Source organism: Sprattus sprattus (assembly GCF_963457725.1).
Source record: "Sprattus sprattus genome assembly, chromosome: 3".
NCBI lineage: Eukaryota > Metazoa > Chordata > Actinopteri > Clupeiformes > Clupeidae > Sprattus > Sprattus sprattus.
In genome coordinates this window covers 48,062,693-48,090,284 of record NC_137922.1, presented here as the reverse complement: position 1 = coordinate 48,090,284, position 27,592 = coordinate 48,062,693, and the positions used below count along the sequence as shown (strand labels likewise).

General features: G+C 38.8%; 1 protein-coding gene across 1 annotated transcript; it reads right to left on the bottom strand.

Annotated features, from left to right (window-relative positions):
• Window positions 1-443: 443 nt before the first annotated feature.
• LOC308362814 (complement factor B-like) lies at window positions 444-25,547 on the bottom strand (the record flags this gene model as incomplete). The annotated part of the gene is made up of 18 exons (XM_080835538.1): window positions 444-617; window positions 783-832; window positions 4,063-4,192; window positions 4,500-4,615; window positions 4,854-4,933; window positions 5,255-5,393; window positions 6,687-6,822; window positions 8,282-8,397; window positions 8,697-8,831; window positions 13,073-13,168; window positions 13,534-13,665; window positions 20,022-20,169; window positions 21,902-22,044; window positions 22,693-22,779; window positions 23,467-23,640; window positions 24,554-24,739; window positions 25,122-25,319; window positions 25,487-25,547. The coding sequence occupies 18 exons, from the start codon at window positions 25,545-25,547 to the stop codon at window positions 444-446; spliced, it is 2,301 nt and encodes a 766-aa protein (XP_080691664.1).
• Between the last annotated feature and the right edge of the window lie 2,045 nt (window positions 25,548-27,592).

Below are 27,592 nucleotides of genomic sequence, written 5' to 3'. Positions count from 1 at the left end.
TTACACGCGACTTACATTGCATGTATTTAGTTTGTAATGGGCGTCCTTTTCTGTATCATGCATTGGCTGCTGTTATTATTTAATATTCAAATGTGGATTAAATATAGCAGAAATATAGTAATGGTTGTGTATCAGATGTAAACATATTTTATGATCATTTCAGCACATGTTCAGGCATCTTTAAGGGGTTTAACTCCCACAACAATATTTTAAGATGATTTAAGGTATTCTGATTCCAAATGAATGGCCCCTTATGAGATTAACAGAGATTATTGTCTATGAAGTTTAAAATAACAAGCAAGGCAACAATGTATTATATATAAAATATATTAAAACTTAGGAAAAATGTCATCTTTATTGAACAGTGAATACATTTCTACTGAAACAATGAAAAGCAAAGAACAGTGTGCATAATCACAGAAGGAATTTACGTATCTTCACTCTTAAGGAAGAAAGGTTAGTGGTGCATATTTTGCAGTGCGATTACCCAGGATCTCCTTTAAGAATGGCTGGACCTTAAAGAGGTTGATGTGGTAGTCTCTAGTGTGTTCACGTGATAATACAAGAGTTTGGTCATGGGGACAGATGTCCTCTACACCCCAGCTCACAACTCCAACCTTTAAAGGGAGAATCAGTCAAATAAAACAAGAAAACAACAATAGCATACAGGCATACAGCACCAATAGCATGCAGAACACTGTATCCTTACTGTAAACTTGAATTGTAAGAGATTCCTGCACCACATCTGAACCCTAGGTAAATATATAAGCATGTTTACTAACCTGTATTGTGCGGTGACTCTTGTCAGTAAATAGGGCACCACCAGAGTCGCCTGTGCAAAAGATAGATGAAAATAACAATCAAAAAAAGTAAGACATGAGCAACAGCAACAACTGTGACATTTATGACAGGCGAAGCCCACTACGTTCTTTTCTCACCAATTAGTACAACATTTGGCAATACGATGCTATTAATGCTGCAGTGATACATTTAACAGTTACACTGTGTCTTATCACTTCGCACCATGACAATTAAGTGTTTGATATAATATTGTCAGTTTCAGTGTCCGAGTCAAGTCACCACTTACTATAAAACAAAGAAAATGTGCTTCAAAGATCAAACTAAGTAAAATATAATCCAGGTACCAAGGGCCTGATTTACTAACATGCGACCGCTGCTTAATCTGCGTTCGCACATTAACGCACAGTGTTTTTGCGCATTTTCCGTGGTATTTATCAAACCAGATCTGCGCTGGGCAAACTGTGTTTACTCCGCCCTATATAGGGCCTGATTTAGTAACATGCGACCGCTGCTTAATCTGCGCCCGCACATTAACGCACGGTGTTACAGCGAAGTGGAGATAGATGTATTGGTTCACGTTTGCTCAATCACTGAACCTGATTCAATCTGTGCGCTGCTATATTGTTGTTCTGCCCGCCATCACCTACAGCGAGATGTTTAAAAGAACACGATTATAAAGAATATGCTATTGGTGGCATTAATGCATAAATTGTCTATTATAACAATATAGATGTGTACATGGCAAGATTAATAATTTCTACAAGGGACATGGGTTCACTACAATATATATGGACGTGGGTGCAATCAATGGTTCATATTACGTTCGGAAAGTTTGCGATTTCAAAAAAAGTCCTGTTTGATGTCTCTAATTTCAGCTGTGGCAGTGGGGAAATGTATTGGCCAGTGCGCCGTAGCAATGCATCGAGTACCTGTGTGAATATTTGACTGAGTGAAGGCTGAGATATACCAACTGCTGATGCTATAACTGTTTGAAATTATCAGATGCCAATATTTGCAATGTTGTCCGGAGTTTAACATGAATGTGATCTCCGGTTGGAGGTGTATGGAGGGTTCGATGTCGTCTCTGATCTGGTTCAGTAATTGAAGTATTGCGTGGCTGGTTAACCTGTACCGTCTAATGATTTGTGGTTCGCTTAACTGAAAATGTGTTATACGAGTTGAAAAAATTATTTCTGTGCGCTGTCTCTGTCTTCTTTCTTCGCCTTGCTCTTATCACTGCTGGCATATCAACGTTTTCAGACTCAATGGAAATGCGCTTCCTGGTTAAGACGTGCTTTTATGAGGCGGAGAATTAGCGCGCAAATCAGAGAAGTGCGCTGGCCAGGCAGTTTAATAAATACCATGCAATACATCATTAGGCGCACTCCTCCCATTAAAGTGCGCTTCACGCCTACGTTACCACCCACGTCTCCGTGCCATCCCACCTGTTGGCAGGTACACACCCTCAAAGCGTTAATATGCGACTCTACTCAAATGCGCCCCCTTAGTAAATACCGTTTTATGTTTACGACCGCTATTTTACGCCAGAAATGGGCGCAATCCTGTTAGTAAATCAGGCCCCAAATGTCTTGCGATGCATGATGGGTAGGATTGAAGCTAGTAATGTGGATGACCTCACAATTGCAAAGGCCTATGGGAGTTGTAGGCTTGCTGGGAAGCTAAATTAAAACGATAAATGATTGGTCTCACATCCGGAAATGGGCTGCCTTGTCAGATACTTTAATAGGCCTATGTGCTACACAAATTGAACATCAGGAACTATGCTTCCTCCTCATAACACGGTAGTTAAAGTAACAATCACAAACATTGGATGATTGGTATTACAAATATATACCTACATACAGCCAGTGGTGTAGTGGTCCCTTGAGAAGTGGGTATACTGTTAATTTTTTTTTTTTTTTTAAAGCAGCCCATACAGCACAGGATAAACTGCCTGTTCTGAGAAGTGGGTATACTCAATGCTGACTAAAAAATAAGTGGGTATACTCCGTATACCTGCGTATACCCTGAACTACACCACTGCATACAGCTCCAGCTCAGCTTACTTTTACAACAGTGACATCCCCCTCTCTTTCACGGATGCAAAACCATCTATGACACAATCATAGGACTGACCTCTGGCCTTGAGAGTCTGAATGGCCGAAGACTCCATAGATATTTTGCATAAATTAGAACACCTGTTCAAAGCCCTCCCAGTCACAACAACGTCTTTTCCCACAAGATCCCACAACCTCAGTGGCATGATCACAAATGTACTGATATCACTGATACTGATATATTTGAATGGCCACTAGTGCAGCACAAACCCCATTCACCCACTCAACCGCAAACAGTGTTTTGGGCTGGATATCCTAAGTTCCCTGAGCAGGTGCTATTTTTAAGGATGTAGTTTGTGGTGCTGTTAAACTGTATTGATTTAAACCAAAAAGTGTTAATGTACTGTGATACTTTAATGATTGCGACTCATGTAAGTATGTACTTGTGTGTATATATGTATGTGCCGCATGTATGTATGTATGGATGGATTTATGTATGTGTCGCATGTATGTATATGTATGTAGGTATGTAGTCAGTAGGTATGCAATTTATTTATTTGTTTACCTAAATGACAAAATCAGGCATCGTAAAAATCGGAAAATCATCCATCGTACCGACCTTTTTTTCTGTTGTTTAATTGACGATTAGTTGTTTTAAATGTACTGTATGTCTAAATTATGTATTTGATAATGTTACCTCGAGCAAAGTATATAAAATAAACACAAAAGTCTTGATGTTAGCCAAGCCTCACTGATTTAAATGGGGTGGTGAAAACAATATAAACATGTGAAAGTAGGCCTACATTGCAATACAATTCAACAGCACCTCAAATTGCAGACAATCATCCAATTGTCCCCACATCCAAATTCATGTTCGGGCTTCCTCAGTTTCAAAAGTGATGTGCCGCCACCGCAAATTTCATGACATTATTTGCAACATGAAAAATGGCTTCTATCTCTGTATTGTGTGTAACCAAGCCAACCAGCTGGCCTCTAGTTCATTAGCATTGATTGTGAATGGGAAGGCCTTCCTGCCTGCAATTATTATATGCATATGCCTTCACACACAGTTCATGCCTACCACCAGTTCCTCCCTTCCTGCCGTGCCAAGAACCTCAACCAGCCCCCCAAAACACACCCCACAGAGTGCTGATACAGTGACCTGCAAAATGATCTGTGTGTGTAATTGGTTAATTCAGCATACCTTTGCATGCAACATGATCCGTGACAGGAGCGATCCCACCAGTGCACAGGAAGTTTTCAGTTATAATCTCCTTTGCATCTGTGGCCGTCATACCTTTAGCTCTCTTGGCATCTTCAATGCAGGCATCCCTCTAGTGTGAAACAACATCATTAAAGCACACATATGCATGATAATCAAGCAAATCAATCATCTGTGCAAGTCAGTCATCATTCAACCATGAAGGTCATTGCACTATGTGTTTGTGTATAGGTAATGTATTTCTGTAGTCCAGTGGACAGCACTAAGGCTGTTGGTCCAACTGCAGAAACCAGACTTATTAAAAAGGGCACACAATCTGAACTGTAAGCCTCCATGGATATATAAGCACCTTATTATTTATATCATTGTTATTTCATATTTATTTTATTAATAGATGCATTTTTATAGTATGTACTCACCTTATTTCCGAGCTTGATTTTAGTGAATTTTTTAGTGAATTCCCTGTTTTCTGACATTTTTTTTTCTGGCGACATTATATAGGCGTCTTCATACTCATTATTAAATAACAGCTTCTCTGTGGAAACGAAAAGTATAGTATAATATATATCATATATAAGTGAATATAGGCAGTACTTAGAGCATTCGCACCTGTCGTGAGACCACATGTACATATTGTGCAGATTATGCATTCAAGAGGAAAAACAAGGTTTTTGGACCCTCAGGCCACTGAAATGTATCAGTGGAAAAATCTAGAGGTAGTCAGCTATGCACCCCAATTTTGCTGGTGTGTGGTTTTGCCTTGATCAACTCACCATGATCTTTGCATGTCACATCATCACCGGTCAGCTTCAAAGCACCACTGGTTTCTTTAGTGCAAGGAATGCAGATCGGCCTCAAGAAGGAAAAAAAACACAGGAAACAATCACAGTCTGTTGGCGGGCAGCCCTTGTCTGGTCAGAAAGAACTTTAACATTTGGACCGCCAAGATATTTTTTGAACAAATACAACAAACAATACTCTGCTCAGAAGGAGTTTGTCATTTGGACATCTGAGATAATTTTTGAAAACAAACAACGCACAATTCGTTTTTATACTTAAACAATGATAACATGGCTCAGCTAATCTAAAACTATTTTGTGACACTAATTGGCTTAACATGTCATCAAAAGTACATAGTACACTGCACAGAGGAGTAAAGCGGAATTTAACTAACCTTGCATCGGCAGAGATCACAACATCATCCTTAAGTTCAATTAGCGCCACATCAAAGTCAAAAAACGCTGGTATGCCTTTATCTTTCTTTTTCGTGATATTATAATCTGGATGAGGGATATATCTCTCCACTTTATGCTCTGGGACACAAAACAAGGAATTAAAAAGGAGTATAATACATGCTCAAAATAAGGCAATCACAAACTTAGCTGGGCTGCAACTACAAAATAACTTTTTTGTCGATATATACCCAGATATACAGTACATTTCGCAGACGCTTTTATCCAAAGCGACTTACAAGGATGTATACACATTTTCCATTTTTACACTGATGGCACACTGCACATCAGGAGCAATTATGGGTTCAGTGTCCTGCTCAGGGACGCTTCGGCAGGGAATCGACCTAGCAACCTTCTGATTACTATACGACTTCTCCAGGGGCGGATCTAGCCATTTTGGGGCCCTAGGCAAAATATAGACATGGGGCCCTAATTTTTGAAACACGTACACAAAACAAATAACCGACCCAATACTCTTAGAATCGCAATAAACCCATAGTGCACTGCCACTCAACTCTCCACAGTAAAATCAGTTTCAGATTTCTCCAGCCTTTGCCAAAATGACATGTTTATTACTCAGATCAAACGAGAGAGAGAGAGAGAGAGACAGAGCGAGAGAGAGATTAGAATTTCCATTCTCTGCCGTGTTCTTTTAGGAAGGCTGATACATTTTTCCAGTCGTTCGTGCCGTCAGTGCAGAACCGCTGCTTGTTGCAATCGCCAAACAGCCGACAACAGAAACAAACAGCATGGTCTTTCGTCTTACTGTACACAAGCCAGGACCTTTGGATTTTTTCGCCATTTTTCATGTTCAAATAGTAGTGCGTGCTTGTAAAGCGTCTGCCCTGTTTGTTCTGGGGGAAATCTCCTCGTAATTGCACTGGTCCTTTCTGTACAATTGAACAACGCTCGGAGTCTGTAAACTTTTCTGGCCAATGTGCAGGGTAATTTTCACCGAGTCGCATACAGATCCCTCTGCTTTGGTTTGAAGTAACGTTATTTCGTGCTGCGCGCGTTACTACGTCATCATATTCTGGACTAGTCCAATGCACAATGGAGGGGGGCATGTGTGCTGGAAAATTATTATTTAGGCATTAGTTCGGCGTTATGTTGATATTTTTTTCTACTAGAAATGTGTTTTATTTTTTTTTACTTTACTTAAGTAATGGCTGGGGGGGTCAGATTTGGGGGCCCCTAATAAAGACAGATTTGATTGGGGCCCTAGGCACTTGCCTAGGTTTGCCTAATGGAAGATCCGCCACTGGACTTCTCTACCTCCTGTACCACTGTCGCCCCCAATACTTACATGTGATAAATATCATATTCAAAGTGAGGACATTATACAAATTAAAGCACATGGAATGAACGTGGAACCTTTGGTCTTTCCGTCTTGAATTATAACACTTATTCTGCCGCTTGTGTCTCCAAACTTGAAGCAGTGGGCAGCAGTCAAGATGAAGCGGGGGGTGACCAGAGAACCCACACAGCTGGAGGGAGGTCCATCTTCATGCTGGAGAAAGAACAGCGGTCATACAAGATCTAACTGAGACCTGTTCCCTGGGTGTAACAGTGGTTCTGTCACTGTCTGCAGACTTGAAGCAGTGGGCAAAGCTGGGTGCGACTAGGGAACACAGACATTTGGAGGTGGGTTCTGTATGCTGAAGAAAAAACAGCGGTCATACAAGAGCTAACATTTGGGGCATTCACTGTCATACTGCATAGAGAGTGAAGGGCATATAGGTAGCCAGTTCCTGCCAGCAAAGCAATGCCTTTAGCCAGTGGCGGTTCTACATGGAATTACGCCCCGGGCGAGACCCCCCCCCCCCCCCCCCCCCCCCCGAGCGCCCCCACACATAATAATAATAATAATACATTTTATTTATAGGGCGCCTTTCAAGAGACCCAAGGTCGCCTTACAACATTAAAAAAATTTAAAAAATAAAATACATTGAATTATAAAAAATACATTGAAAAAATACATTGAATTATACATTATACAGCAACCACTTTACAGGTTATAGGCTTGCTTAAACAGGTGCGTTTTGATTTGTGTTTTAAAAAGAGTGATTGAGTTAGGGTCAATGTTCCTGATGTCAGGGGGGAGGGAGTTCCAGAGGTGAGGGGCAGAGCGGCTGAAGGCTCTGGATCCCATGGTGGACAGATGGGCTTGGGGGACGGTCAGGGTGATGGAGGAAGCAGACCTGAGAGACCGGGTAGGGACATTGATGTGGAGGAGGTCAGAGAGGTATGGAGGGGCGAGGTTATGGATTGCCTTAAATGTGTGGAGGAGGATTTTGTAATTTATGCGGTGTTTAATGGGAAGCCAGTTCCCATTAATTATGTTATTCACACAGTGATATGATAGATAATAGAAAACCGCTCCGCGGCCCAGATTATTATTATTTATTTTTTTTGGTCGTGCCACCCCCCCCCACGTGACTTAAAATAGTGCCGCCCCGGGCAACCGCTCGGGTCACCCGTGCCTAAAACCGCCACTGCCTTTAGCAGTAGGTCTTAATACAAGAGGTGATTGATTACTGAGTGACAATGCCTTTAGTTTGGCTTACAGGTTAAGACCTGTTTTCTAAATGTCAACATTGTGATGGCAGATAAACCATTATTGCTACATGTTGAATTTGATCCTCATCTTCTTCATCCCAGATTCAGTGAGAGACAGATAGAGGTTGTTGTCTGAATCATCTCAAGAGGCTAGGATTAGCAACTACTAATAGATATACAGCCACAGCATTAAAACAAACATTTGCAAACATGAGGTCAGTTAAAATAGTAAATAATATAGAATTTATAATTCCTGCAAATAAAGTACAAAGTAACTAGCAGCCAAATTACATCCTACTGGTGATTGTATAGGGTGACCAGACATCCCATTTATTTTTACACAGAGGAATCTGGTCACCCCTCTGGTTGTAATTATTTTTGATCAAAAAAGTAGTAGTAAAGCTACTTACTCGGACAGAGATCTTAGCCAGCCAAGGCTGCTGCTGACGGTACTTAGAGGCTATCTCCTTATCACCATAGCTGTAGTCTCTGTGGAGACCACACAAATCTACATTGCTGCTCTCATCTACAAGAAGAAAAAAAATACTGTCAGTGTGGTACGCAGTGCAATGGCTATACAACAACACACAAGAACACGAGGATACAAATTCAATATTTTGTAAAAATACAAATATTTTTAAAATATGTTAATACAGTAGTCTCTGCACTTTACTCAAATCTGTAATTTTTTTAATTAAAAAGGAAACAAAAAAGTAATTACGTATTGTGTATTATGTCTGGATGAATACTAAAATAAAAAGAGTACATTGATTAGGGCCAACAGAGTCTACACAAAGACATGTATTCTGGGAAGGAAAGCTATACCAATCATTTCATCAAAGACTTTATGGAGTTGGTCTAGATCTTCCATCAAAAACACATGCTTTCCTGCGTTGTCTGTTACGTATTCGTTTAGCAACTCCTTCTCTACATCCGGCCCCAGGCCAAACATGTATATATCTGTAAGGAGAAAAGACATGAGCAAACTCCAGGATTTCCAAAAACACCCTATGCACCTGTCAAATCCTCTACATTGTATATCATGGTCATATCTGCTTTTATTATACATATTCTATTATAGAATACCTATTCTATTATATATATATACAGTAATATATATTAGTGCTGTCAGTTTAACGCATCATTAACGGCGTTAACGCAAACCCATTTTAACGCCATCAATTGTTTTATCGAGTGATTCATCTCGATTACTTTTGGGTTAACTATGACATAAATGCAATTAATCGCGATTTAATATTTAAATCGTTTGACAGCACTAATATATATATACTGTGCCCTCCACAGATATTGGCACCCCTAGTGAATATGAGCTAAACAGGCTATAAAAAAAGTCTTTGCTGTTAATCCTCTTGGGCCTCGTTTCCCGATAACGACGTATCTTAACGGCCTACGTGGATTTTGGCGACATCGTAGACTCATCATAGCCGTAAGTGCGGCGTCGGGAAACCGCTCTGCAAGGATCCCTCTTACGACCGATTTCAAGTCCTTTTTAGCGTTCGGGAAACTAGGCCTTGGTTTTTCACTCGAAATATTCACAAAAATCTTACCTTTATATTGAAGTAAAATTATTGAAAGAAAAATAAAACTGTTGACATTAAATCAATATTTTTCCCCATAACATGTGTGCCACAATTATTGGCACCCCTAGAAAAATCTTTAATTAAAATATAACTGAAGTATATTTCCAGTCATATTTTACATTTTTTAGTTCACCTGTTCAATAAGGAACTCTTATGAGGTCAACCATGACTTCCAGTTCCACTGATGTACAAATATGAGGTGACACAGGCCAAATTCCATTAGTCATTCATCACTATGGGAAAGACCCAAATAACACAGTGACGATGTGCGATGAAAAGTTGAAAATCTCTAAACAGTTGAAAATACCCATTTCCACTATCATGGAAATAATTAAGAAGTTTAGAAGGCTGCACAAAACATTACATTAAGGGGTGCCAATAATTGTGGCACACATGTTTTGGGCATGTCGTTCAGGAAATTAACATTTGAATATATATATATACATATATATACAAAAGTCTGAATATATATATACAAAAGTCTGAATATATATACAAAACGAAGTCTGAATATAAATACAAAACAAAGTCTGAATATTAGTGCTGTCAAACGATTAAAATATTTAATCGCGATTAATCGCATTTTTGTCATAGTTAACTCAAAATGAATCGCGATTAAATTAATCAAAATTAATCGCGATCGCAAATTTGTATCTATTCTAAATGTCCCTTCAATTATTTTTTTCTATCATTTTTATTTTATTTTAATGCTCTTATCAACATGGAAAAGTGGATTGGCTTGCTTTAAGCAATGTTTTATTTTATTGAAAAACAACATTGCCAAACAGGGCGGTACAAAATAAAATTATAAAGTGCACATTTAAGATAAACAAGGACTCAGCCTATAGTGCAGTTAAACCATGGCTTAATATTAGTATTTTTCAAGTTTGCTGTGAACATAGAAGTCAGGCCTCTTATTTCAAAAACAATAAACCGTAACAGTTAGGTTACCAATAAAAGGTAAGCCAACTACTTCTGTGCTTTCAACCAGCTGCCTGTTGACATTTTCAGACGACAGTGAAGCTCGCTTCTTTTGCACAAAACAACTTTTAAAGGTAAACTTTCTATTCAGAAGCTTTTTATCATCCATTTCGCCATATCGCGCTCATCATTCACTCAAACGTGACGTTAGCCTACTACACAGTTTGGGAGGGCAAAAAGAACGTAAATCTAAAAATATATATATATTTAACGCGTTAGACGCGCGATAAAAAAATTAACGGCGTTAAAATGGGTTTGCGTTAACGCCATTAAAGGCACCCAGTGCAACTTTCGAGGCTAAAAAATAAACATTCAATTTCTAGTCTTTTTTACACGTAATAAGTTTCAATAACTCCATACCATTACATATCGACATTCAAGGAGCAAAGATGAGACGTCATTGTGTGGTGAGAACTGATAGAAAATCGATAACAACAACAATCGCCGCCATTTTCTTTATTTTTTGTGACCTACAATAAATTAAGCAGGATTCCAGTCAATGGAAAAAAGGCCTCTCCCCACTGGCGATTGTTGTTGTTTATGATTTTCTATCCGTTCTCACCACACAACGACGTCTCATCTTTGTTCCTTGAATGTCGATATGTAATGGTATGGAGTTATTGAAACTTACTACGTGTAAAAAAGACTAGAAATTGAATGTTTATTTTTCATTGAATGTTTATATAAAGTTGCACTGGGTGCCTTTAATAACGCGTTAAACTGACAGCACTACTGAATATTAGGGCTGGGCAAGTTAACGCGTTAATCTTGCGTCAATTCATCAATGAATTAACGCCGACAATTATTTTATCGCGCGTTAACGCAGGTTTTAATATTTATTTTATTATTGTAAAAGTCTGTTGCCAATAGGCTTTTATTTTGACTGCTACGCAACCATAAAAAAAAAAGAATGGGCGGAAGCGGCTGGCTATCGTAGCCTGTCACCCTACTGGATCTATCATTAAGATCACATCAGGATGACAAGAAAATCAAGTACCGAAAATATGATTTTGAGCTTGTTGTTCAATTATGTCCCCTGTCCTCCCGGCTCCCGATAAGTTAAGCTAACTAATTTTAACGTGGTAGCTGTCGCTAGCTAGCATGGGAAGTTGCCTTTAAGTTGCCTTTAACTAGCAAGCTACAAACTTCAGAGGGCTATGGCAGAAACAACGTCATAAGCAGGCTGGTTACATAACAGGGAAACAAGCCATCAAGTACATGGAATTGAGTTGTAATATTGTCAACACAACTTTCTGGTGCTTCACCACACTCTAAACATCAATGCCCTGGCAGTGCCAATAAGCTTCAGTTTTGTATTTTTTTTTTTTGATAACATTGTTTAAGTTGAGAATTACACAAAGTATTTATTTTATTAAACTGCTACTATATAAAAATGCTGATGTTAAGTGTTTGCACAACAAATGTTGTGGCATTTTTGTTCATATGGCAGAACATTTAAAATAAAAGTGCGCTATACACTACTTTTGAATTGATTATTGGATTTTGTGTATAGAAATGCGATTAATCGCGATTAATCAGGGAAATCATTCGATTAATCGTGATTAAAATTTTTAATCGTTGCCCAGCCGTACTGAATATATATACAAAACTCTGAACTCTGAAGCGCTCAATCCGTCTTTGTCCGCCATATTGGATTGAGTGCTTCCTATTAAATCAATGGTACCAAAATGTTTGTAATTACGTATTTTCTGCATCATGAAATACTGTTTTTCTGTTATATTGTTACATTTTGACATTGATTTCTCAGTAGAAATGCAATAATAATACGTTTATTTTACACCGTTTGACTTCACGAAGGATATTTTTAGAGGCCAGTTCCTCATTGACTTGACTGGGGTCTCGTCAAAATCTTCATAATACTTTGTTTTCTGCTTCATGAAATTCTGTTTTTCTGTAATATGGTAGGGTGACCAGACGTGCTCTTTTTCGGACATGTCCTCTTTTTCAGACCTAAAAAATGCGTCCAGCAGGGATTCCCAAATCGAGGAATTACGAAGGATTTGACAAGACCCCAGTCAAATCAATGAGGAACCTGCCTCTAAAAACATCCTTCGTGAAGTCAAACGGTGTAAAATAAACGTGTTATTATTGCATTTCTAGTGAGAAATCAATGTCAAAATTGAACAATATAACAGAAAAACAGAGTTTCATGAAGCAGAAAATACGTAATCACAAACATTTTGGTACCATTGATTTAATAGGAAGCGCTCAATCCAATATGGCGGACAAAGACGGATTGAGCGCTTCAGAGTTCAGAGTTTTGTATATATATTCAGACTTTGTTTTGTATATATATATTCAGACTTCGTTTTGTATATATATTCAGATTTTTGTATATATATTCAGAGTTTTGTATATATATATTCAGACTTCGTTTTGTATATATATTCAGACTTTTGTATATATATTCAGAGTTTTGTATATATATTCAGACTTTTGTATATATATATTCAGAGTTTTGTATATATATTCAGACTTTTGTATATATATTCAGACTTTTGTATATATATATTCAAATGTTAATTTCCTGAACGGCATGCCATAATATATATATATATATATATATATACATGTGTGTGTATGACTGTTGTTCCTCACCTAGTTTTTCTATACGCTGCTCTTTGTTATTTCCATACACAAATTCCTTGATCTGACCCACTGGACGCTTTGGATCTTGGCCCATGTTGGATTCGCCTTAGAGAACAGAAAAATCACATCAATGAACAGACAAAAACACACACACACACACACACACACACACGCACACACACGCATACACACACACATACACACACACACATACACACACACACACACACACACACACACACATATACACACACACACACACACACACACACACATATACACACACACACACACATACACACACACACAGACACACACACACACACACACACACACACACACACACATACACACACACTCACACACATACACAATCACACGCACACACACAAACATACTGTATATTTGTATGTTTATATTTATATATAGGTGCAAAGACTTGTGTCTGCAGTATGAATGTGGTGTTTTACCATCAGTGAACATGATGATTACATGGCTGCTGTTCAGAAAGTGCTCAGGCTTTCTTGTTTTTATAAAACTCATGTGCTCCCAAATTTTTGTAAAGGCTGCTCCCAAGTTGGTTCCAGAATCGTCTCCATTATCTGTCACAATAAACAATAAATCTTCAAATATAGCTAAAATATAGCCTCAAATATAGCTAAAGTTGGAGAATCTTAATTATGGAGCTAAAACAGACACAAGTTGTATTAAAAAAAAATCTAAACTGAAAAATAGAACATTGGCTTTAAATTAAATTATCATTGGTTACTGAAAAGATGTTTTGATGTATTTTTTGTTCAAAAATGCTTTTTCAATGACAAATCTCATCTAAGTTCCTTCATGCATTCTTCCTGTACTGAGTAAAGTTATGGAAAAGATTCTTTATGTTCAGATTCAGGAATATTTCACCTCAAACGGTCTAACCACCAAATACCAACACGCATACAGACAGGGACATTCAACTAGCACTGCCCTAACACAGATGACCGATGATTGGTTAAGGGACATTGACGACTCAAAGGTAGTGGCTGCAGTTATGCTAGACTTTAGCGCTGCTTTCGATGTTATTGATCATGAGCTGTTGATTAAAAAATGTATCTCTTATGGGTTTACACCCACTGCCGTTACCTTGATTAAGAGCTATCTCTCTTCTAGAACACAGAGAGTCTATTACAATGGCAGCTTATCTCAGAGTAGCAGCCATTTAACTTGTGGTGTGCCTCAAGGAAGTTGTCTGGGACCTCTCCTCTTTTCTATTTTCACTAATGACTTGTCTTCCGCTGTAAAAAATGCTAGTATTGTGATGTATGCTGATGATTCTACAATGTATTATGCAGCTAACACTCAAAATGAACTCAATCAAGTTTTATCACAAGAACTAGAAACTGTGCATGATTGGATTACATCAAACAAACTGGTCTTAAACATATCTAAAACAAAGGGCCATATTTTTGGGTCTAGACACAGGTTGTCTGCTAGGCCAAAATTAGACTTGTATGTGGACAAAGTACCAATTGAACAAGTGGAGAAGGTACAATTACTTGGCATGGTCATTGATAACCATCTGACATGGTCAAAACAGATTGATAACGTCATTAGAAAAATGGGTGTTGGCATTCATATGACTAGACGGTGTGAACCATATGTACCATCTCATATTCTAGTGTGTAGATCTTTAATACTATCCCACCTGGACTACTGTTCAGTGGTATGGGCCTCAGCCACAAAAACAGTATTATTAAAACTACAAGTTGCCCAGAACAGCAAGTCAAATTTGGAATGAATTGCCTCAAGATATCCATCAAGAAAAAAGCAAAATATCCTTCAAAAGGAGAATTAAGGTGCACTTTTCTTAGTGGTTATATGGACGCTGCTTTTTGTAGGAACAATGTATGCTTTCATTCATGTTGTCTAGGATTACTATCAAGTATTTTCTAGTTTACACTGTACTGTTTTAGTTATTTATTATACTATATTAATAATTGCTGAACTTTTGTGATGTATTATGTATACTGTTATTATAGTTGTGTATGTATGAACTGTATTTTAATACACTTAATAGTATTACTTGTAATGTGGATTTTATGTGGACCCCAGGAAGATTAGCAAACTACTATGGCATAAGCTAATGGGGATCCTTTAATAAAATAAAAAATTAAATAAAATGTCAGCCTTTTTCAGTGCCTGTTTTTGACGCTGCAAGTTTAAGCAACTTTTTTCGATGCCAATAATTTACAATGTCAACCTACAGGCCAGATACATGCCAGTGAAGTGAAATTCTATATTTCATTCATTGCTGTTCAAGGCGATTGTATATTAGATTGTGTAAAAGTGATTTCATCGCCTACTAGCTGGCTTGCTAACTAGCTCGCTAGTCCAGTCTGTTACACATGCCACAGCACGCCTACCCATAGCATAACGTTTTGCGTCGCTGGCATGTATCTGTACCATAACAGGCCGCATACATGCCAGCAAAGCGGCAAAGCTATATTTTATATCCCATTAATTTCTGTTGGATGCATGCAATTGTGATGTAGACAAGCAAATAAGGGCAAGCAAGCAAACTAAGTTTGGTTTGGTGGTGTTTGGTGTTGTCTGTAAAATTTGCTAAAAAGAAAATGTTCGGAGGGCATTGTAAACGGTTGTTGTTGTCCTTGGTATGATAGATATTGAATCCTGTGCTTACTTAAACAGAATAACAGTTCTGATATAACGACAAATTACTGGGTAGCCTACAAGCTGGCTAGCTTGGTAACTAGCTTGCTAGTCCAGTCTGTTACACCACTTCCACACGCCACAACACGCCTACCCAAAGCAAAGCAAGCGTTTTGTATTGCTGGCATATATCTGTACCATTACGGGCCATATCAATGCCAGCAAAGTGGTTAGGTTATATTCTATATCCCATTCATTTCTGTTGGAGACAGGCGATTGTGTCGTGGCCAAGTAAATGGGGCGAAGCGAGAGAAAAAAGTTGGGGAAAGTTTAATCCTATGCAAATGAGGAGCACATTTCGCCCGCTGCAGCCAATCAGATTGTTTGGTTTTGTCTCTGACGGTTTGAAAATTGCTGGACTATGGCGTTATTCGGTACAAATGAGGGGCGAATTTCACCAGCAGCAAAATAAACGACCAAATGACGCCATAGTCCTGCAACTTTCAAACCGTCAAACGCACGTAATCCTGCACGTAATCTTAGGGAGCAGGTCCTTTCCACGGAGTCCGCCATGTTGCACCCCCATGTGTCTACAGTAGCCCAAAACGGAAAAACCAAAACACTGGTTCGAGATAGAGCATTTCGCGTTGTCATGGGATTTGACAGCCACCTTAGGCACTCGCACACACTTGAAAAGGGAAGGGTATTCAGCCACCTCAGGCACTCGCACACACTTGAAAGGGAAGGATATTAGCTGGTTGCAACTCAGCAGCACCAACTCTAGATGCCACTAAACACAATATACCAGTTAGTCAAAAATAGTGGTTCCAAAGGGGAACTGTCACATGCAAAAGAATGATATCTTTGGTCTATCTTTGCGTGCTGGTTTAAGGAGAAGAGACACCGGACGAAGCTTCTTTTGTAGCAAGATGAGTTTACTTGGTATTCAATAGACACAATACAGCCGTCAATGCAATGCAGTCACAAGTGATACATTCAACACTAAGGGCTGGAGAAAGGCCTTTCTGCCTTAACACCCCTAAAGCTTTGGCTTTTAACCTCTTGTTCTGCCCCTCTTTCTATGATGTCATCCTCCTTGGTCAGCAACTAAAAAGCCCCCCTCCTCTCATCATGGGATGTAGTTTCATATCAATGTCTGGTGTTCTTGGTGCACAGCGGAACACCCAGCAAATGTGGTTTGAGCTTGTGCCCATATAAGCACATTTGCCCTAACGGTTTGTAACTGCAGTGTACCTCACAATCTCAAGTGCTTCTTTCTGTCCTATCAATACCATCCTTTTCCTCCTATTCTATCAATACAGCCTTTTCCCTCCCTAGGTCAAGGCCTGTTTACATTATCTGTCAATACAGCCCCTGGGCCCTTTCTTACTCTGGGCCTCGTTTCCCGATAACGACGTATCTTAACGGCCGACGTGGATTTTCGCGACATCGTAGACTAAGTAACACTTTCTATTTACGTGCGTTTCCCAACCATCAACTTAAAGTCAGGTGCACGAGCGCAACGTGCACGAGTTCTTAAGTAGCTCTTAGGAGCTGTTTACGTCAGGTTAACCTGTTTACGTTAATTGCTGTGAAATTAGCTAGCCTATGCGTGCATGGAACGTGCACTGTGCACTGAATTCGGGGCGGGGATAGTAACGCCATCTCCAGCAGAGTAGCAGAGAATGTAAGGACATTTATTACGATCTGTCTGAGAGTGGGCTGTCAAAGCTAGCATCATCGAAGTCATACAGTACAGTAGGCTACATACATTCAATAAAATTAACCTACATTTGAGTCCAACTGCATGACCATTCTTACCCTACACTTACCCTTACAATAAAGAAGTGATCCTATTTCAACCATAACTTTTTAAATAATGTCTTTCTTTATGACATTTAGTTTATAGTTTAGACAGCAACGTTGACATCTACAGTATATTCAACTGCATCCACTACATAATCTCAAACTTTATTTGTTGGTAACTCTCCAAAAAGGCTACCATTAACACATTTCTTAATGAAAAGGAAACATGCATCACAATAATACTTCAGTGTAACCTGTACCTATGTGGAGTGCAAATATGTCTTGCCATTACACTACCCAACAGCTCTACGTCTGCTAACACTACAGAATGCATAATTCCTACGGGCACTGCACTAGTTTTGTATAGCCTAATCTTTATTTTCAAATACTCAATATTCTTTATTTCTATTTTGATGGGAATAGGCAGGTGAAACAATGACATTCTCATGATGTGCTATACACAGAAACATCCTTTGGATTTCTTCTATAATAGGGCGAACGACGCCCCTGGTGGATTGCATCGCTAAGTGTGAAGTTACTACTGGTCCTGACCACACGTAGAATTCTTCTCAACGAAAGATACACTTAAGCTAAGTGCCGCGTCGGGAAACCCTACTGCAACGTAGGATTCCTCTTACGAACGATTTCAAGTGCTTTTTAGGCTAAGTGCGCGTTCGGGAAACGAGGCCCTGTCTTAGCCAGTGAGTTACGGCCTTGTTGTTCTTCTGAGCTGTGTTTTGCAACTGCCAGGTGTTTACCAGCTTCCTGTAAACTTACTTGCCATTTTGTCATGCTATGGATATATGCTTAATTTTATCTTACACACACTAGGACATAGTTTGCACAGAAAGGTAAGATTTTTTAGGGGTGCACGATTCAGAAAATGTCACGATTCGATTCGATACCGATTTTCAGGCTCACGATTCGATTCAAAATCGATTTTCGATTAAAAAACGATTCTCGATTTTAAAAAATGTAATCACAGTATGTAAATGTTAGTGCTGTCAAACGATTAAAATATTTAATCACGATTAATCGAATTTTTGTCATAGTTAACTCAAAATGAATCGCGATTAATCGCAAATTAATTCATCGCAAATGTTATTTTAATGCTCTTATCATGGAAAAGTGGATTGGCTTGCTTTATGCAATGTTTTATTTTATTGAAAAACAACATTGCCAAACAAGGCGGTACAAAATAAAATTATAAAGTGCACATTTCAGACTCAGCCTATAGTGCAGTTAAACCATGGCTTAATATTTTCTTTTTTTCAAGTTTGCTGTGAACATAGAAGTCAGGCCTCTAATTTCAAAAACAATGAACCATAACAGTTAGGTTACCAATAAAAGGTAAGCCTACTACTTCTGTGCTTTCAGCCAGCCGGCTGTTGACATTTTCAGACAACAGTGAAGCTCGCTTCTTTTGCACAAAACAACTTTTATAGGTAAACTTTCTATTCAGAAGCTTTTTATCAACCATTTCGCCGTATCGCGCTCACCATCACTAAATCCGTGACGTTAGCCTACTACACAGTTTGCACAGCCAAAAAGAACGCTAATCTTAAAAAAAAAAAAAAAACTTTTTTTTTTTTTTTTTCATTTTGTATGAATCGATTTTTGGGATTCTATGAATCGATTTTGAATTGGAAGCACTTGAATCGCGATACGATTGTGAATCGATTTTTTTGCACACCCCTAATTTTTACTGTCGGAAACTTTATCAGATACACAGCCCTGTTGTACCATTTAAATAATGAATTATACAGGGAACTAACAGAATGCAACCTCTTAAGCAATGATATGCGACTGGCTTAATCTAAGATATACAAGAGCATGTACACTAAATGAAAGACCGCTTAAAAGTTAGCAAAGGTAAACACTGTACACTCGTATTTGTACATTAGCAGTTTATGCTAAGCGAGTTCACAAACAGTAGTACCATCATGCTAGATTAATTAAGTGACAGTGCTCGTAACAATTATGAGCAAGCTAAACTATAACAAACACATAAAGACAAGGTAGGCTACAAAGTCAAACTTACAAATAGGCTACATGGATGCACACAACTTCAACAAAGTGCAACATTCAAGTATGTGAAAATATTCCCGAGGTTAACTGCCACTCCATCTAAATAAGCCGTGAAGAGAACACTATCACATGACCAACGCAAATACCAAATAATTTACCGAAACATGCGCTGTCTTGGCAACTTAACAAATAATTACTATGGCCTTTTTAACAGGTACTGAGCAATGACAGGTTGCAAGCATTCGATCTAGACAGCGTCTCAGTAGAAGGAAAACATTCCGTAACGTTTTAGCTAGACCTCAGTTGCACCGGACCCAGATAATATATGAACGTGTTCACCGTTCAAATTCATTATTTCTTATTAGGTTGCGTTCAGTTCATCGTTCTCATAAAAATGAACGTGTTCAATGAACGCACAACAGTGTCAGTGGTTAACATTGGCGTGCTGAACAAACAAACAAAAACTTACCATGAAAATCAAATTTGTCCAAATCTGTTATGACATCTGCCAGACTTTTTGGGTTCCCTATATAGTAATTTTTAATGTCAACAACTGGGGTAACCTTGGTGGCAAAGAACATGATGTCATAATTGGGCGTCACATCGTAGTAGCTGATCTGGAAGATAACCAAACAATACCATGAGTCCATGAGGATCCAGAAGAAAGTGGATACACAGGCTATACAATCATTATACAGATTAAGGGCCTGATTTACTAATATGCGAGCGCTTCTTAATCTGCGTTCGCAAATTAACGCACGGTGTTTTTGCGCATTTTACTTGGTATTTATCAAGCCAGATCTGCGCTGGGCAAACTGTGCTTACTCCGCCCTTTAAAGAGCCTGATTTACTAAGATTGATTTGCGAACGCATCTTTGCCAGGCGCACATTAACGTACGGTGATTCCCCGCATTTTCCGTGATATTTATCAAGCCAGATACGCGCTGGGCAATCATTATTTAGCGCACCGTTAAAAGACTGGAGAACTTGCCAGCAAGTTACTGCCACCATGGAGATTCGAGGAAGAAAAAACTAAGGTGCAGCGAATAGATAGCGAATAGATAGCGAGATAGATATATTGGTTCACGTTCGCTCAATCACTGAACCTGATTCAATGGGTTATATTGTTGTTTTGCCCGCCATCATCTACAGCGAGATGTTTAAAAGAACACGATTATAAATAATATGCTATTGGTGGCATTAATGCATAAACTGTCTATTATAACAATATATATGTGTACATGGCGAGATTAATACGTTCTACAAGGGACATGGGTTCACTACAATATATCCCTACTGAAACAAATACATTTACCAAGTAGACAGGCCTCTCCAAAATCACCGTTGCTCAATCATGGATAAATGGCACTATTCCGAAAGATAAAACTGTCATGGACAGACCACTTCCACATAAGTAATGGTCATGTTGGCATCACATATGACCTGGACATTCATTGAATATGTGTGCTTTCTGTTTCGGTAAACGTGTTCGCGGATTGAAGGTGGGACTGTTTGCATGTGGGTGCGATCAATTTCTCCAATTACGTTCGGAAAGTTTAATTTCATATATATGAATATATGAATTATACGAGTTGAAACAAATATTTCTGTTCGCTGTCTCTGTCTATGTCTTTGCCTTGCTGCTGCCATATCAACGTTTTCAGACTCAGTGGAAATGCGCTTGGTTAAGACGTGCTTTTATGAGGCGGAGAATTAGCCTGCAAATCAGAGATGTGCGCTCGCCGGGCAGTTTAGTAAATACCACGCAGTTCATCATTAGGCGCACTCCTCCCATTAAATAGCGCTACACGCCTACGTTACCACCCACGTTTCCGAACCATCCCACCTGTTTGCAGGTACACACCCTCAAAGCGTTAATATGCGCTGCGCCAGCTTAGTAAATACCGTTTTTCGTTACGACCGCTATTTTACGCCAGAAAATGGGCGCAATCCTGTTAGTAAATCAGGCCCTAAGAATGTAAATTGCACTCTTCTAACTTTCCCCATGAACTTATACTAAACTATAAACACTAAAGAAGAATATAAACACACAACCTCAGTATCCCTCCATTGTTTTGTTTTGTGACCTGACATGAAATATCCTGTAATTCGTAATTCTCCAAAAACATCCCATACGTCCTTATTTCTATCATATTCTGTGTTGATATTCACATCTCTAGCCTAACATCTCTAGTCACATGGAATACATAGCCTTCGGCACTGACAGATTTCCTGACACAAACTGTAACTCACAGAAATCTTTCAGATTGTCTCATGGTGTGCTAACATTTATGTTCTAGATTAATGTTCAGTATAAGTGCTTGAAAACAAATGCCCTGAGCAACAGACCTTGTCAATCAGGTTCTTAGTCATATCAATGGACTTTTGAATGTGATCCTGGTCAATGCTATCAGATGCATCAATGGCGATAAAAATGTTGATGTTCCCACCCTTATCCAGATGCATTTTCTTCCCCTCCTGCTGATTGGGGCCTGAAAACACCACACATATGACGTAATGGTAACAATGCAGTGTCACATACAGTGGGGAAAGAATGCTGAGATGTGTGTAAACCTGGTGACCAACTACAAGAAACGTCTGACGTCTGTGCTAGCCAACAAGGGTTATTCCACCAAGTACTAAGTCATGTTTTGCTAGGGGTTAAAATACTTATTTTCTGCATCAAATGCAAATAAAGCCGTAAATGTTATAAAATGCAGTTTTCTGGATTTTTTTGGTTGATATTCTGTTTCTCACTGTTATAATACACCTACCATTAGAATTCTAGATCACACATTTCTTTGCAAGTGGCCAAACTTGCGAAATAGGCAGGGGTTCAAATACTTATTTTCCCCACTGTACATTTGTGAAAAGTCTGCATTTGGTACCAAGTACACGTTTGTCTAAAATCTCCATGAGTGAAATTCCCAGCAATACTAATAATAGCTAATAATAATTTCTGCAGTTTCTTTGGACCTTCAGAGAAAAGAAGTGTGATTTTCTGTCATGAAAATAAAACAATATTTGTTACTTGTGCTTAAGCCGATGAGAATTTCCAGAACGGGGTCACATTGTCTTGTGTAATTCTGTACTAATCATTGCATAACTGTAATGACAAAACAAAACAGAACAAAACTCACTTTCATCATCAGCTGTTTCCAAGCTATTCTTGAGGGCACTTCCAAACGCCTCAGACACTTCCTCTGGTGTGTCAAATGTGTAAGCGACTACAGCAGAAAAACACACTTTACTGAAATGTGTAATCAACAGCAGCAGAAAAACATACTTCACTCCAATTTGTAATCAACTTCAGCAGAAAAAACATACTTTACTCAAATGTGTAAATCGGCCGCAGCTGAAATACAAACTTTACTTAAAAGAAATGCATGAAATGGGTTTTAGAAGTACTGATAAACTAGGTTGTATTTAACTGTTATTGCTTTATGTTATGTTGATGTTGCTGGATATGAACACATTACGTATGTCTGGAAGAATCTGTTTCTCCATATGTTAAGTGCTTGTAGTTATTGTGTTTGTGTCACACACTGATTGTCAGAAAAGGTGAAAACCTGTGCTATTGAGACTCAAACAGAGGAGTCACAATGCCATCTACAATAATTGCATGATACATGTGTGGTAAAGAACCTACATGCAAATGTCAAACTAATGTGGCATAATGCCCATCAACATGCAAGGTAGGTAATATATAAAACATATATATTTTTAAAACATGCTGTGTTTTTTTTAAAAAGTGTAAAAAATATATATATTTTAAAACATATATTTTGTCCACATTACTGTACATGAAAGGGTCCATAATTATGTTTTTCCATATGGATTGGTCAAGCAAGATAATGATAATAAAATGGTTAACAACAACAATAATAATAATGTTTATTGTCAGTTTCACTTACAGTGACACTCAGGCTCGTTGCCAGTCCAGTCTCCACTCTCCTTGCACGTGCGTTCCTTGGAGCCGACGCGCATCAAGCCATCCTCACAGCGATAGGTCACTTTGTCACCGATGTTAAAGATGTGGCCATCCCTGCGTGCACCGGCTGGCACTCCAGGATCTGGGCAGTGGTCCGCTGTGGAGAGGCATTGCAGCATGTGGCTTCAGCATTCAATGTCACACAAAAAAGACCATTATCACAAGATACTATGAAAAGCACAATTGGGGGACTCTTCTACTTAATATAATTTTTTTTAATTTTTTTGTATTATTATTTTTTTATTATCATAATTTTTTTATTTCATCCTTTACTCGCAGCATACGAGGACACGACTGAGGGGGGCAAAAACCCAAACAAAAAACATAACAAGAACAGACCAAAGAAACTAGAAGTTTTCTGAAGTTTGTGTTTACTGTGTAACGAACATATTTAGGATACCTTCTCCTCTTTTGGCTTGCTCTCTCTCCCCCTCCTCCTCTCCAGCCTGAGCTTCACAAGCCTGTGTTTCTCCAAGGTATTAGATTGGACGGCTGTTTGGGGGTTGCCGGTTTTAGTGTTCTAACACAATACTGGATCAATATCAGTGACTTTTGTTACAACTAAAAAATTCCGACTAAAACGATGTAAGAACTGGGACCATGTTTCCCTGAAATAATAATTAATTTCACTTAAAATGATGTTGGTTTTATTGTTTTGGTCCTGATAATAGTTTTGTCAAGCCAACTAGTTTGTTGTTTAACACCATATTTAAAAACTTTTGGAATAGCTGTTGTTTAATATTATAGAGTGTATATGATATTTAATATTATTTAGAAATTGTATTGTTATTAAAAACAGAAGAATCACTGTTGCGACTGCAAATGGGTGTGCTATAATAATAATAATAATAATAATAATAATAGTCATAATAATAATGATAATAATAGTAATAGTATAATGCCGTCGTAATAATAACAATAATTACAATTCCATTACCAATACCAATAGCGATAGCAATAACCATAAAAATAGCAACAACAATAACAATAACAATAATCATAACACTCACTGTTGCGACTGCAAATGGGTGTCCTGCCACTCCACTTTCCATTGGCTTTGCAGACACGAGTCGCAGACCCATAGAGTTTGTAGTCAGAAAAGCACTCATACGTTGTTGTGTCATTTACGTAGTACCTGTCTTTTGGTGGCAGGACAGATCCATGTTCAAAAGCCATTAAATCAGGACATCTGACCACTTTTGGAAAGAAAGCAAAAAACAAAAAGGAAATATTATACAAATCTATATAAATATAATTCCTTACCTATAGTAAGCAAACGGTACAACTACTACTCAAACCCATAACAATCATAACCTTAAGTCCAACACGACAAATCAATTATCAGTTTTATCAATATTCCAAATAATAATCAATATAATCAATCAGTTTTCTTGTGTTATCTTTGTATTTATGTATTTATTTTAACCATCTTTGAGAACTGTGAAAAACGCTATAAAAATCTGATGTAATATTATTATTATTTACCAAAATAAAAAACTCTGTTGTACTTGAATTAGGAAGTTAGGACCTAAACAGAACCTGGCACATATAATGTGGGCCGACATTTTCTGTACTTACTCTTGCATTGTAGTCCACGCTTTGGTAAGGGCTTCCACCTCCCACTGAACAAACAGCGACGACTTTGAACTGGAGAATAGTATCCATCTTGGCATTTGTAGGTCAGCAAAGTGCCTAATTCAAGACCCCGGCTAAGGTTAAAATGTCCTCCCTTTATCGACAGTAGCTTGTCTGAGCAAGTTTGTTGGGATAGAGCACCTACGGGGAATTATTAATAAACAAATGATTGTATCCTCTAAAAAGCTGGTCTAAATACAGTACATCTGTGTAATCCAGTGACTAAAAACCGTTTTCTGTTTTTATTTTATACCTTCAACACACTGACATTTCTCGTGGCAGTTAATCCCCCATTTGTCCAAACTTACCGGGTGCAAAGGAAGAGACTGTCAATAAAGTCAGCAAAGTCCAACAGGCAGTTTGCGCCATGCTCCTCTGGTTAACCTACAAATGAACAGACTGCATACATGATTCAGTGTTTTATTTCTGTGTGTGTGTGTGTGTGTGTGTGTGTGTGTGTGTGTGTGTGAGTGTGTGTTTGTGTGTGTGTGTGTGTGTGTGTGTGTGTGTGTGTGTGTCTGTGTGTCTGTGTGTCTGTGTGTGTCTGTGTGTGGAAAGGTAGGGTGGGTGTTATTAAGATGTGGCAATTGTTTACACAAGAGCTGAACTTAGCTGATCAGTAACTGACATAGTGACAGAGAGAGAGAGAGAGTGCGAGCAAAGGTGATTTTATCGAATATATGTTAAAGTTATTCCATAAAGCTTAATACTGTCACCCGTGTCTGGTTTTAGCAATGGTGAGACTGTGAAATGATCATCATTTTAATATTTTTGTCGTACACTGTGTTACTTCAGAGCTTTTGAAAGAATGTTAAGGTGGCTGAGCTGTTGTGTTCCTAAGCTAAGGTAGCAAAATTCAGCCCTGGTTGCCAGAATCAGATGCTCTCAGCTGCATAAAACAATGACTGTAATGATCACACTTCATTGTCTGCAGTATGTTGGAAATAAATGTACGTTTGTACGCTTGCAGACTGACTTCCCTTCCCGTAACTATGATGAGGCAATACAGGCCACTCCGGTCTTGCTTCATCACACAGTTAGAAAGACGTCCCTGCAGAACAAACACAACAGGAAGAAACACCACTGGTTGACAACCCAAGATCAGTGTAACTTGAGATCAGAATAACTTGTGGAGCAACTTTAAGCTGAGTTCTTAAAAAAAACCAACCACTATATAAAATACAGTATGACAAGCTATATTGACTACTAGTACAAATAATAAAACAAATGTAGCTGGGTAGCTTAAGGACCTAGTAGCTTTTAGGCAGCCCATGGCTGAGGTGCTACTTCCTTTAGCTTTAGGACCCAGAAGCTTTTAGACAGCCCATGGCTGACATGCTGCTTCCCTAATGAGGCCCATGATAGTTCAAGTTGGTGTGTAGGACTGGAAGAAAGTGTTTGCTGTGCGGTTTACCTAAAGGCTGAATTATGGTTCTGCGACTGCGGCTGGCCACGCAGTTGTGTCGATGGACTCGTTTTCATTTATGGTTCTCCAAGGGTTGTGTGTGTTGGGAAGCAATTCACCGCCAGAACAATAAGTGGAACAACATTTCTTTTTTCGAAGACGACCTTAGAGAAACCTACTATGCCCATGACATCTGTGGCGTTGGAAGTCGTTGGTTTGTTTATTTATTGTTTATTGTTTGTTGTCCACATACACAGTGAACGATGGCAATCGAGAGATGAAGACAGATTATGGAGTTGTTGATCATTAATAATTGGGGTTGTATAAATTGTTATATCTCCTCACCTCTTCCAACGGGACCCGGCGGGCCGAGCCGGGTTCGGGCAAATATTTAGAAAGCGGTACGAATGCACATAAAATGATCGCTTTAGGCATTAGCTCAGTGTATTTCAGGTAGTCTGGAAATGTAGCGGGCTATCCTCAGAGCCGCAGGGCCATACACACGAACACACATACACCCGATCATGCTTGGTTCACTTCAGTCCACTAGGGACGGCACGGTGTCATTGGATGCACTCTGCCAGGCATGGAAGGATAATAGAAGGACTCATGCCTTGACACCTTTGTTTATTCCTTTACTTTTCAAGGTTATATAACCTTTTCTTGTGGGTTTGAACTGCTGCAAGTGAATGTGTATGATCTAAAAACAAGCATACTGGTTATCGGGGTGTTACTTTGTTAAAGGATGTCTGTGTGTGTGTTTAATGATGTTTATAGATCGTGATTGAACATGGTTTTGGGCCGCTGATGGTGGTAGCCTGTCTTGAATAGTTATGCAATTGTTAGTGAACCTGTGTTATGGTATTGTGGTTTTCCCTGCGTCTGCTGTCTTCCCGTATCGACAAGGTGGAGTGGGTGTGTTCTTGGACCCTGTCTGATTGCTCGGCGGGACTTCGCCCTTTATAAAGCCGGCCCTTCCCAAGATGGAGGCGCTTACTTTCCCCCAGGA